Below are 13737 nucleotides of genomic sequence, written 5' to 3'. Positions count from 1 at the left end.
ATTAAGCCTGATATTCCATCATCAATATCATTAATGAATACAGAAAACAATAATGGACCCAACACTGAATTCTGGGGGACTCCCAGGGTTCAGTGTTGGGTCCAGTAGTTTTACAAATGTGAAGAAAGGTAGAATAAGAAAGTGGAAAGGTAAAAAGTATAAAAAAAAGTTATTAAAACTTACTGAGCTTGCTGGGGTTGTAAAGCCCAGCTTTTCAGTATGTGCTCTGGCTTTGCAAGAGTTAGTATAAATAGGAGATGAATACCAAATGCTTGTACTGCAGGGAAAAAACAGGCGAAAAATATGTGTCTAATCAGGCCTAGAAACAAAACTGAAAGTATAATAAGAAGGGGAACGATACCTGAAGTTTTCAGGTAGAATGTAGTGAAAGGAAGATGGCGGGAAAATAAAGTGCACATATAAAACAAAGCTACATAAATGACTTAGCTACTGGATAAAGCAATTTATAGCAGCATGATGGACTTGATAGAGAGCTATGAAGAAGTGGAAATAGATATAAAAATAGTGATCTCTGTAGTCTAATTTTGAAAAAGTAAGAGCATAGAGATATATAAGAGTAGTGTTAGAAAGGAGAGATTATATCTATAACGTAGAAATGCATTTTGAATAAAAAGACAAATAAAAAGTATTGAATATAGCCATAATAAAATAAATAGAAATAGATCAAGTAATGTGGCTACTATATACTTAGCAAAAAGGATGTTGTATAATCCTAATATATAAAACGAAATTATACCAATTAGTGGGGGGGGGGTATAGCTTACACATAAATTTTTTTTAATAATATCCAGGAAATGAGCAATTATATATGTAAGCATAAAAAGCAACATAACAGCCTGAGATGGAGAGGCCAGATTAAGACTTACATTTTGCCTTCCCTCTATTCGACCTATAACTAAATTTACCCACCCATATCTGATGACAGCTCCACCACTTTTTATTTTATTTGATTTTACTTTATTTTGTTTAATCATTTGTATTAATAATTTTACTTTACTGTCCATTCATCTCCAAATTGGCTTTGAAAATTCAGCCCATAATTTCCTTAATTCATCATAACTTTTAGGATATTAACAGTCTTTCACCTTTTTCATATCTACATTACTTATTTTTCTACTATCCTTACCCGTCTAGTCTCTGGCACTTTGTGTAATTCTCACCTCCATGGCGCCTCCGTAGCCAGGTGGGAAGGAGCAGCAGCAGTGCGTAGCACATGCTTCTTGATTAGACCGGGGTTCGAGCCCGTCACCACCAAATATGGATGATGCGGAAAGGTCAGAGAATGACCACCGCATATCCCGGAGCAATATGACCTTAGTTGCTAATGCTCTTAAAAAAACCAACAACAACATCTCACCTCCATCTATACAAGCTTTATTCAGATTTATTTACACTTACATGCTTATGTACACGTGCGATCGTGCGTGCGCACGCGCACACACACACACACACACAATGAATTAGCTTTGCATTAGCAACAACCCTCTTCTGTAGGAATGGACTGGTCTGTGATGCTGATGAACATTCCAAGTCAGGAACAGCTGATATATGATTGTGGTTTGCACATGTGACAATCAATTTTTGAATGTCTGTGAGGAAGAAAGGGTTGGTGTCAAGATATTTCCAACTTCAAATGTGGAATGATTGTGGGGACATGCAGGTGGCAGTATCTCAACAACAGCCAACATGATTAAGTGCTATGGTTCTGTAATGTCATAAGTGTACCATGACTTGCTCAGCTGCCATCAATTAACCAGTCAAGGGTCATGTGGGACAGCTGTATGTGGTTGTGTCTGCAGTGGGCGTTGTTTGTCTCATCTTGTAACACCGCAGCAGCAACATAGTACAGTGGCCCAGCTAAACCACCCAGTATAACATAGGAATAGCAAGGAAAAATATCAACATGGACTATGCTGGACATTAGCTTGTATAGGCTATGGTAGTAAACAGTTGTCAAGGGTACCATGCCCACTGTAAGACACAAGAAACTGAACTTTGCATGGGCATGTCACCACCAACACTGGACCACTAACATGTAGAAATTTTTCACCTGCTCCGACGAATTCTGTTTCCAACTATCATACTGATGGGCATATCTGCATTTGGAGAAAGCAACATGAAAGCAACAATCATTTCCTTAAAGATTTTGTGGCAAGCCTGGGTCCTTTGGTCACTGTTAATCACTGGCTCAATAAGAATCCCTACCTTTCTGTTGTCACCACCCAAGTATGCCCTTTCTGGTAACAGGGTATCCAGACAACTGTGGCATCTGTCAACAAGACAATGTACCATGCCACGAGGCCTGTCAGGTTTCTAATTGGTTTCAGGAATGTGACAATGAATTCCCTCACCCATCTCAACACAATTAAGCATGTTTGGGACTTACTGGAAAAGGACATTTGATACTGTGACCATCCACCAGTAAATGTGCAGGCATTACCAGACACAGTATGCAATGCATGGGTAACACTACCACAGGACCTTTCAACACGTTTTGGAGTCCATGCCAAGATGTGTACGGGCTGTACAGATATTATGGGCAAAATGTGGCTCCACAAGGTATTAGGTAGGGGTGTTGCTAATGCAAAGCCAACTCAATGTATAAACACATACACATATATAGAGGTTTTAAAAAACTCTCATTATCAGGTTGTTCTTTGTATAATCTAGTTACCAGAGATTTATTAACAGTTGGACTTTTAAGGATTAGCATCTTTAATTTCCTTAAAGGGGACAGTCAATATTATATCCAGAATATTAGCCATTTTAATCTTGTATTCAGAGAGCTGGTCATTTAAACTTTGTATTCAGAGAATTGGTCATTCAATCTTGTTACTAGGAGACTAGTAACCATTGGCCTTTTTGATCTATGTAACAATGAAGTAGCAATGACAACTTGTGAGTATACATCCTTTCACATTTAATTCTCATCCTTTACATAATTAGCAAAATTTAATGCAGATCTATTTTTAAAAAAATTAACCTTAACTGATAATCTTAAGTTATTTTATTGTATTATACTACTTATAATCTTTCATTTGCTGTTCTTGCACTCACTGATGAAGAATATACCATGAAACAACTGATTCTCTTCTGTATATAATTTCCAACTGAAAGTAAACAGATATTCTAATGCAGGTCAAAGAGCTTTATTTCTCTTTTACACCAAATGCATTTCTGCTATAGTACTACTGATAGGTTCATCAGCGAAATAAAAACTACAAGTGCAGTAGATAAAAGTAATAGTACTGTGAAAAAAACATAAAGAATACAAAAAAATAAATGAAATCACTCCATGTATGCTCTAGACTTCTTGTCACTGTCATTTCTGTAGTCCCCTTGACTGGCAACTTACTCCAGCGTTCTACAACCCAGTGCCCATAAGTGATATTCATGAGAGCCAATCTGTTCCCTGAGATTTTATACTTCCTCCAACCCCCCCCATTTTTGTCTCACCTACTCATGAGAGCCAATCTGTTCCCTGAGATTTTATACTTCCTCCAACCCCCCCCCATTTTTGTCTCACCTACAGGGGGTTCTCAGACCTTCCTCTTTCATTTTACTCAACCCCTTAAGCGCCTTATACACCTCATCAAATCTTCCTTAGTTGTCTAGTTGTCAAACTTTTCCTCCACACCTAAGTCAATAGAGATAGAGTTATATGTGCATCAATTTGTACTCATTAATAATCTGGTTGTGAATCCTCTCCAGGAGTCCCCTGTCTTTTTTTAGGTGTGGTCTCAAGACTTGAATACAATTCAAATGTGGTCTAACCATCATCTTGTACAGAGGGATAATGATATCCTTTTCCCTATTAGCAAAGGTCGTATAAATTATGAAGAGTACACCATATTCCACCCTAGCCACCTGTTTACACTACAAGAAAAATTTCATGTTCTTTTTTGTCTTGAACCACTTTTAGCACCTCTCTCCCTAAGTCATATGTTACTGCAGGATTTCTGTTTCTCAAATGCATAACATTATATTTAGAATCATTAAACTTGGAGTACCATTTTTCAGAAACTGATCCAAGTATTTTTGAAAGTAACATGGTTTTACTCAAATTGTTAACCATCTTTTCCACCCTCAGATCATGAGCAAACTTTGACAGCTTTCCTCGGTTATCCTCTTCAATACTTGAGGGACTCCATTTGTTATACTGATCCACCCTGAAGACCGATCATCTGTGATAGCCCTTTGTATCCTATCTTTTAACCAGCCTGCAATACATCACAGAAATCAGTAACTTCAACTTCCTCCAATTTATATAACAGCCTTTCATGAAAGACAGTATCAAATGCTTTACTAACATATAGATATATAATGACACAATTTTTATCTACATACAATTATTTAATGACTATATTATGTAGATTGTTTGATTTGCACTCTTGTAATGCCAGACAACGCAAGACTAAGAATGGCCATACGACAAAGGCTCTATTGCAGAAGAGACCATCAACAAGTTGTGATCTGAGATACTTAGAGGATAAGTAACAGTAACTGTGTATTTTGGTTAGTGAGGAAAGGATCAATAGAGTTAGAGTGAGATTAGGGTTGGCTGATATTCTAGTAGGTAAGGATCAAGTTGTATAAAGCAATTATTAACAAAAAAAAGCTTCACCCTTTCTGCAAGCTGGATTTGTACAACCAGAAAACTAAAACCAGTTGAAACTGTGTCATTAAAGTCATTAAGAACAGTTACTTCACTCTTGGGCAAGTTAGATGGTGAAACTTAAGTTCCAAATGAAAAAAAATCAAAAACGTTCTGAGATAGAGTTGGAGAATTGTTAACAGCAACAGGCCCCCAACTCTAAAACAAAAAACAAATGAATTTAGTAGTAGTAGTAGTAGTAGTGGCACTTGATGCAAGAAAGCAGTGTAGGAGCTTATGCAGCATCAGCCAAAAAAAAAAAAAAAAAATCACACCATACCCTCCAATTGCCTGTCCAGTTCCTCCTTAAATTTATTTAACCTATCAACTTCCACAATGACAGATGGAAGTTTGTTCCAGCAATTAACCACCCGCTGGCTAAAGGCAAATTTCCGCACATCTATTCTACATCTATCCTTTCTTAATTTGAACTTATGTCCCCGTAGGTTCGTATTCTGAACAAGTGGGAGGATCCCATCAGAATTCAGCGTGCTCAACCCATTCAAGGCCTTATAGACCTCAATCAGATCACCACGCAGGTGCCTAGTCTCCAGCCACTGCAATTTGCAGAACTTAAGCCTCTCTTGGTAAGAGGATCCCTTCATTCCCCTCACCAATCGTGTTGCTCTTCTCTGTACACGCTCAAGCAAATCTACATCCTTCCTAAAATGAGGCCTCCAGACCTGTACGCAGTACTCAAGGCGTGGCCTGACCATTGCCTTATACAGAGGGACAATCACCTCCTTTTCCCTGCTAGCAAAATTCCTATATATCATTGACAAAACCCCATGACCTGCCCTAGCAGCCTGTCTACATTGCTCAGAAAACTTCATATCTGACTGCACAATTACTCCCAGGTCTTTTTCATTTTCTACCACCTTAAGTGTAGTACCACACAGTTGGTACGTTTCTCTGGGGTTACTTCTACCCATATGCAGTACTTTGCATTTGTCAAGGTTAAACTTCAGTTGCCACTTCTTAGCCCATCTGCCCAAATTATCTAGATCCTGTTGCAGTAGCACACTGCCATTACTGTCATTAACAACCCTGCCAACCTTCGTGTCATCTGCAAACTTCGACATTAAGCCTGATATACCTTCATCAATATCATTGATAAATATACAAAACAACAGTGGCCCCAACACCGAACCCTGTGGGACTCCACTAATAACATTAGTCCACGAAGAGCAGCACCCATTGATTACCACCCTCTGTCTTCTCCCACTTAACCATCCTTTTATCCATTGTAGCAACTTACCCTTAATACCATTCTGCTCCAATTTGTACAGTAGTCTTCCATGCGCAACAGTGTCAAAAGCTTTCCTGAAATCCAAGTATATGATATCAAAATTATTTTTTGCATCTAGTTCCTTTGTGACCACATCATAATAACCAATCAAATTTGTCAGACAAGACTTTCCCTTAACAAACCCATGCTGTGTCTGAATTATTGCTACAGTCTTGTCTAGATGATCCTGCAATGCATCTTTAACCAGTGACTCCATTATTTTACCCGGAACAGAAGTTAAACTAACTGGTCTGTAATTATTCGTGTCACCCTTCGAACCTCCTTTGTGAATTGGGGATACATTTGCACATCTCCAGTCCGTGGGAACCTCCCCTGAATCCAAGGATGCTCTCATAATTATGGCTAAGGGTTTGCTTAGTTGCTTTGCCGCCCCTTTAATATAACGGGATAGATCCCATCCGCCCCAGGTGCCTTTCTTATGTTTAACTTCAACAATTTCTCCTCCACTTTGCTCTCAGTTATTACAAAATCATTAAGCACACTGCTACAATTTGATAACCTTCTTCCATTTTCAAACTGTAATGATTCCTCACGTGTGAATGTAGATGCAAAATACTCATTCAGTTTGTTTGCTATCTGAGCAGGATCATCAACAGTCGAACCATCGATGTCAAGTGGACCAATCATATTCAGCCCCTTCCTTTTAGAGTTTATATAAGTAAAGAAATCCTTGCTGTTTTTCTTAGCATCTTTTGCCAAAGATTTCTCGTAATCCGCCTTTGCCTGCCGAACCTCCTTTGTGACCTGATTACAGACTAGCTTATATCTGCTACAGGGCAACAAACGAATTTCACAGAATTCGTTTGTTGCCTCACCACCTACAGATGCCCATGGAAAAAGATGATAACCATGTTGTGAACTGAAGTAATTAGACCCATCAAAGTACACATTTAGGTAACATTAACTGTGATAAAGATGAAGGGTATCAGGTGTATGGTTAGGAATTGTTTAGTATTCTCATAGGTAAATGAACAAGTTATGTAAACCATTAGTAACAGCAAAAGTCTCGGTAACCAGCAGGGTCAATGCAGTTATAAAACTGAAGCAGTCTGGAGTTATGAATATTAAAATCACCAAGGAAAATTATTTCTCAGTTAGGAAAGTTAGATTGGGAAAGTAGAGTTTAAAAGAAAGAAAGTCAAAGAGTTCCGAGTTTTTGTTGTTGTTGTTTTTTGGTTCAAGGGTGACTTAGGCCATATTGCACTAATCAACGTTATGAATGTTACACATGCATAGTAACTGTTATGCCATCAGTCAAAAATTGTGATATAATTTTATCTGTTTAATAAAGTGGAAAAATTCCAGCAGATTAGCATCTGAGTTATTTACAGATGTGGAAAAATTATAAAGGAAACAGATGAATTTGATAGCCTTAGCATTAGTAGAGGTACATGATGCAAGAAAGCAAGCTTATACAGCATCGCCAAAAAAAAAAAAAGACACTTTTCATTTCACTCATTCATTCCCTAAAATAGTTTGTCTAATTCTGCATTGAATTTATTTGAACTATCAACTTCCACAACAACAGATGTTCCAGCTATCAACCACCCACTGGGTAAAGTGGGTGGTTGATAGCTGGAACATCTGTTCCGCACATCTATTCTGTAACCATCCTTCCTCAATTTTAATGTGTGTGGTCTGAGAAAGAGGAAGAATCCTATCATCATTGAGCTTGTTCAATCCATTCAAAGCCATAAACACCTCAATCGGATCACCTTGCAGGTGCATAGTCTCTAGATGCTTAAATTTGCAGAACTGAAGCCTTTCTTGGTAAGAGCCTCCTTTGTTCAGCTCAAAAATCCTGTTGCCCTTCTCTGTACTCATTCTAGCAACTCTGTCCTTCCTAAAATGAGACTTTCAGACCTGTACACAGTACTCAAGGTTTGGCCTTATACAAAGAGATAATCACCTCATCCCTGCTCGCAAAATTCCTGTGACCTACTCTGGCAAAATAGGCTGCTCTGGCAGCCTATCTGTACTGCTCAGAAAAATTCATATCTGACTGCACAATTACCACCAGGTCTCTTTCATTCTCCACTACCCTGTGTGTAATACCACCGAGTTGGTATATTTCCCTGGGACTACACATATGCAGTACTTTGCATTTGTAAACTTCAGTTGCCACTTTTCAGCCCATTTGCCCAACTTTTTCAGTTGCAGCAGCAACTTACTGTCATTACTGTTATTAGCAACCCTGCTAACCTTTGTATTACTGCAAATTTTGACATTAAGCTGCCGACCAGGCTAGCTGGGTGGGTGAAGTGCCTGCCTGGTAACCCAAAGGTCGCGGGTTCGAATCCCCCCCCCCTCGGGCTTGGATCAGGGTAGAAAATGCAAAGACCTTGGGAGGTGCATTATGGCCATAGAAGCCAATGCACCAACAACTAACGGAAAAAAAAAAAAAAAAACATTAAGCTTGATATACTTTCATCAATATCATTGATAAATATACAAAACTACAATGGGCCCAACACTGAACCCTGAGGGACACCATTAATAACATTAGTCCACATAGAGCAGTATCCATTGATTACCACTCTGTCTTCTCCCACTCAACCATCCCTTTATCCATAGCAGCAACTTGGCCTTGATGTTACACTGCTCTAATTTGTATAGCAGTCTTTTATGTGCAACAGTATAAAAAGCTTTCCTGAAATCCAAGTGTATGATATCAAAATTATATTCTGTATCCTGTTCCTTTGTGGCCATATCGTGGTAATCAATCAAATTGGTCTAAAAAGATTTCCCCTTAACAAACCCATGCTGTGTCTGAAGTATAATTGTGGTCTAGATGTTCCTTCATTACTTCTTTTACCACTGACTCCATTATTTTCGCTGAACAGAAGTCAAACTAACAGGTCTATAATACTCCTGTCACCGTTTGATCCCCCTTTGTGAACTAGGGATACATTCACACATCTCCAGTCCACAGAGACCTCCCTTGAATCCAAGGATGCTCTCATAATTATGGCTAAAAGTTTGCTTACTTCCTTCACTGCCTATCTTGATATAATTGCATAGATCCCATCCACTCCAGGTGGATTTTTCATGTTTAACTGCAACAATTTATCTTCCACTTTCCTCTTAGTTATTACAAACTCATTTAGCTCCCTGTTAGAGTTTGATAAACTTCCGGGATCCTCTTACCTAAAGAATTCCTCGTGTATGAATATAGATGTGAAATATTCATTCAGTTTGTTAGTAACCTGAGTAGGATCATAAACGGTCTAAACATTGATATCAAGTGGGCTAATTTGATTCATTCACTTCCTTCTAGTGTTTACATAAATAAAGAAAACTTTGTTTTTCTTTGCATCCTTCGCCAAATGTTTTTCGTGATCTGCCTGACTGCCTCTCTTAGCTGACCTCCTTTGTGGTTGTGATTACAGGCTAGTTTATTTCTACCATAGACTTCTGTGTTACCCAATAATTAATATGCATCCTATACACTTTCTTCTCTGCCACAAGTTTCATCAGTTCATCTTACATCCACTTAGACCTGTACCACGAGGAGTATTTCTTAGTTGATGCGTGAAGCCTAGTAGCTTATATGATTAATTCCTTGAACGCTTCCCATTTAGAATTTGCTGATGGTAATGCCACCGGTTGGTCCCACTGTATAGAATTTAAAAAAGTGTCTAAGACCACTGTACTTTATGAAAGCAAAAACCCCTCCCTTTACCCTTGTTAGTGTTTACAACTTTAATTCCCAAATCAATACATTGTGATCACTTCCACTTAGTGGCTCTTTTATCTGCTGATTCTTAATGAAAAGAATCACTGCTGATTATCAGATCAAGAGTATTACTCCCTCTTATTGCCTCTCCAACATGCTGCTGCAGAAAACAATCACCCAATAAATCCACAGGCTCCAGTCAATATCTAGAAAGTTAAAATCCCTCATTATAAGACATTCTGTGATATTGGCCCACTCTGTTTCTCTGTACAGCTGTTCATTGTACTCGTCAGAGTCATTAAGTCTACAACACACCCCTACACTCATTTTTTCTTTTCCAGTGCATATGTCACACCAAAATGATTCAACATTGCACTGGCCACCCATGTCAACTGGATGAACTGCCTTAGATTTTATATGCTTCTTAACTAAGAGCAGTCTGCCAATTGTATCCTGTTTGTCCTTTCTGTATGCATTATTCTCCCCATATTCAAATTCTGAATCCCTTACATCTGAAATGTTGGACAGACAACTTGTGTAGTTGAAAGTTTCGAGACTTGAGGATTTCCATAATGTTTGCTTTTAAGGTTGCTACTTTTTCCAATAGGAGCAGTGTATGAATCACTTTCACCTCTGCCTGCAGCTGTTGTTAATCTAGTCATCTGTATATCCCCCAAGCCGGCAGTTTTCTGACCCACCTAACACTGCCTTGATAGCATCAACAAATATTTTTTCACCCTTTCTATTTAAGTGTATCCCATCCCTGTAGAATCAGTCTCTCCTGTTAGCATGCATAGACCATGCTGAGAAAAATTCTACTCTATGAGCCTTGCACAATCTCTCCAGGCCTGCTGAATAGATTGACAAGGCTGTCATCATATACTCCTTCCTATCATGTCTGGGCCGAATTGCAGACACTTTCAAATTTAGCCATATCTTGAGACTTTTTTACCACATTATCCTATACTTGTTAAGTAAGTCTGCAAATCTCCTACTCTTAATGTCATTAGTGCCAATGTGTACAACAATATTCCGTTTTGTGCTCTTAAAAGATGAAATCAGGTAAAGTGATTTTAAGCCAAAGAAATTAAAAAGAGGAGATTTCAAATTAAGAAGTCCCTGACAAGAAATGTCAGAGTGGATATATGTACAAGTTCTGCCTTTAAAACAGAAAGAATCATACTGCAAATAATTAAGGCAAATGAGATGAGTGATGGTTGAAGGCAACCAATAAGTCTGATTCTTTCAGAAAAAAAAAAGTTAGTGGAGTTTGGTAGATTGTGTGTGGTGGAAATGGACGTCATTGAGATTAAAATTGTGAACTGAATTGAGATTTGAATTTGGAAGTTTTTGTGAGGTTTAACTCATTTGTCAGATAAGTTTGTTCCATTAGTTTGTCTATTCATGATGCATTGATATAGATTAGGTAAAAGTTTGATGCAAGAGGATGTTACTTTTTAAAATGTGAGGGAAATTTTTAAAAGAATTGCATAGCTTGTTATGCAGCTAGTTTTATAACTGTCCTCCTTCACATAATTTAATAAATAGTAAATTTTCTATTTTTTACTCCAGGAAGCCCTACACAAAAAGGTCTGAGGAGTTCACATGATAGAGAGAAAGAGATAATATAAGAACAGCACTGTATTTAGCAGTCATGTGGACTTGAACCATTGTCAAATCAAATGCTTATGCTACTGTACCTTTTTGCCTGACCACTCTTCTATGACAGCTGAAATTTAACTTACATTGCTATAAGGTGAAATAAGTGATTGCACCCTCTGTACATAGTAACATTGTTAGTTAATTTGTATTTAAATTTTTTTTCATAATTACTTTTACTAGATAGAAAGGCTGCAACTCTCTTATATTAAACAAAATTCCTTTTCTCACATCTTTGCTATATTTAAGTCATGTGAATACACACATTTGCATATATTAAACAAAATTCCTTTTCTCACATCTTTGCTATATTTAAGTCATGTGAATACACACATTTGCATGTTCCTGTATGCAAGTATATATATTTGTGTGTGTGTGTGTGTGTGTGTGTGTGTGTGTGTGTGTGTGTGTGTGTGTGTGTGTGTGTGTGTGTGTGTGTGTGTGTGTGTGTGTGTGTGTGTGTTTAAGAGGAAAAGAGAGAAATTAATTCAGAATGTTAGTATAGTATGTCTTGTATCTGATTCCTTAAATGAAATTGTTGCAGTAAAGTAATTAATGAAGAGAAAGAAGCTGATGCATCTGAGGATACAAATACTGGGTGAGTTGTTTAAAGACTAGTTTCAAAACTTAGATTTTTTTATTAGTGCATTCCTGTATAAGATTTTTCTTTATTGATTTTAAAAATGTAAATTATAAAAACTAGTTTGTGCAAACTGAAAATATAACATCAGTTTTATCTTAAATATAGATAAATCATGAAATATTAATATTTAATTATATTATTAGCACAAATGCCTTTAGCACATTGTGGACATATAAATTCTGGCATATTAATACAGGAATTCCCCAACTTACGTAATACTTGACTTATGGAAATTTACTTTATGTAAGTTTTTACCGGCCGATGCAAACTTAAAAAATTTGTGGAAACGTATTCTGCATCCCGTAGGAATAAATGGAGGTATCGTGAAAATATCATAATGTGAACCCAATAACACTGTTTTTTTTTTTTGTAATTCGTTCCAAGTCCTTGAAAGATGAAAATTTTGCTAATTACTAAGCTATTTATCTCTCTAAAAGGTCATATTTATAATGGAAATTGAACTACCCTTTCATCGTTATCATATGTTCTCGTTATAAGAATCCATTTTGAACACCTTTGTGATATTTTGGTCATCACCTCCAGAAACGTGTGTTTCTGGAGGTGAGGACCAAAAAAACAATAAAAACAATTTGCACTTTCCGATTTATTGGGCTTTTCTGTTAGTGCATCTAATTATAAAGGGATAGTAAACTCAATCTTATTGCATTTTCAATAATCCCAATAACTGCAATTGTGTGGGTTTTTATGCTATTATGGTGAAATATGTTCCCCTTCACTGAAATCTTCAATCATATAAAAAACAAATTTTCAGAAATTTCTCTCCATTCCTATTTATGTATTACAATGATGAAGGGAAAGCGACCAACAAAAACTGCAAGTGGTGGTAGTGCTAGGAAACAAAACAAAATTCATTTTGAAGTGAAGATGAAAATGATTAAGAAGTATAAAGCAGGACAAAGTTTGTCATCTATTGCAAGGGAATTAGGTCTCGCTGCTTCAACAGTGAATACTATTTTATAGGACAGTGTGCGTATAAAAGAACATGTCAAAGGATCAACGCACTTAAGATCAACAGTGATCACAAAACAGAATTCAGGTGCTATATCGAAGATGCAACAGCTGTTAATAATATGGATGGAAAATCAGATTCAGAAGCAAGTACCCCTGAGTCTAAAGACCATTCAGGCAAAAGCAACAAGTATTTATAAAGATATTAAGGATAAGTACGGTGAACCCCAACCCAAATTCGTGGCAAGCAACGAGTGGTTTAATAGGTTCAAGCATCACGCTGGTTTCCACAACGTTAAAGTATACGGTTAAGTCGCCAGTGCCAATTCTGCAGCTGCAGAGAAATTTTGTGATGTGTTGGAAAAAATTATTGATGAAGGTGGCTATTGAACGCAGCAAATTTTTAATGTTGATGAGACTGTATTGGGAAAAAATGTCGGATCGAACATACATTGCCAGAGAGGAAAAGACAATGCCAGATTTCAAGGCTTCAAAAGATAGGGTCGCGCTCTTGCTTTGGGCTAATGCAGCGGGAGATTAATACCACTGCTTGTGTATCATTCTGAAAATCCTCGTGCATTTAAGGGCATCAATTTTAAGGGAAAAAAGACACCCTACTCCTGCATTTCCGATCGAACCAGAGAGCATGGATAACAATATCTCTCTTTGAGGATTGATTTAAATGCTGCTTTATTCCCGAAGTTGAAAAATATTGTAAAGACAACAACAACATTCCTTTCATGATTTTGCTTCTATTAGGTCATTTTCCTGGACATCCTACACATCTAGATGATTTCAATTTGAAC

At 37.4% G+C, this 13737-nt stretch overlaps 1 protein-coding gene across 1 annotated transcript in view; it reads left to right on the top strand.

The window, feature by feature from the left end:
- The window catches only part of LOC150080609 (uncharacterized), a 186668-nt gene extending 175328 nt beyond the window's left edge, over positions 1-11340 (top strand). Inside the window, exon 13 of the mRNA XM_090380753.1 lies at positions 11233-11340. Within this exon, the coding sequence (XP_090236879.1) occupies positions 11233-11269 (37 nt within the window). The 3' untranslated portion in view covers positions 11270-11340. The remainder of the gene's footprint in view (positions 1-11232) is intronic.
- Positions 11341-13737: the final 2397 nt, after the last annotated feature.

This window comes from Mastigoproctus giganteus, chromosome 9 (genome assembly GCF_048544385.1).
Source record: "Mastigoproctus giganteus isolate SK-2022 chromosome 9, ASM4854438v1, whole genome shotgun sequence".
Lineage (NCBI taxonomy): Eukaryota > Metazoa > Arthropoda > Arachnida > Uropygi > Thelyphonidae > Mastigoproctus > Mastigoproctus giganteus.
This window is presented reverse-complemented; position numbering and strand designations above follow the sequence as displayed.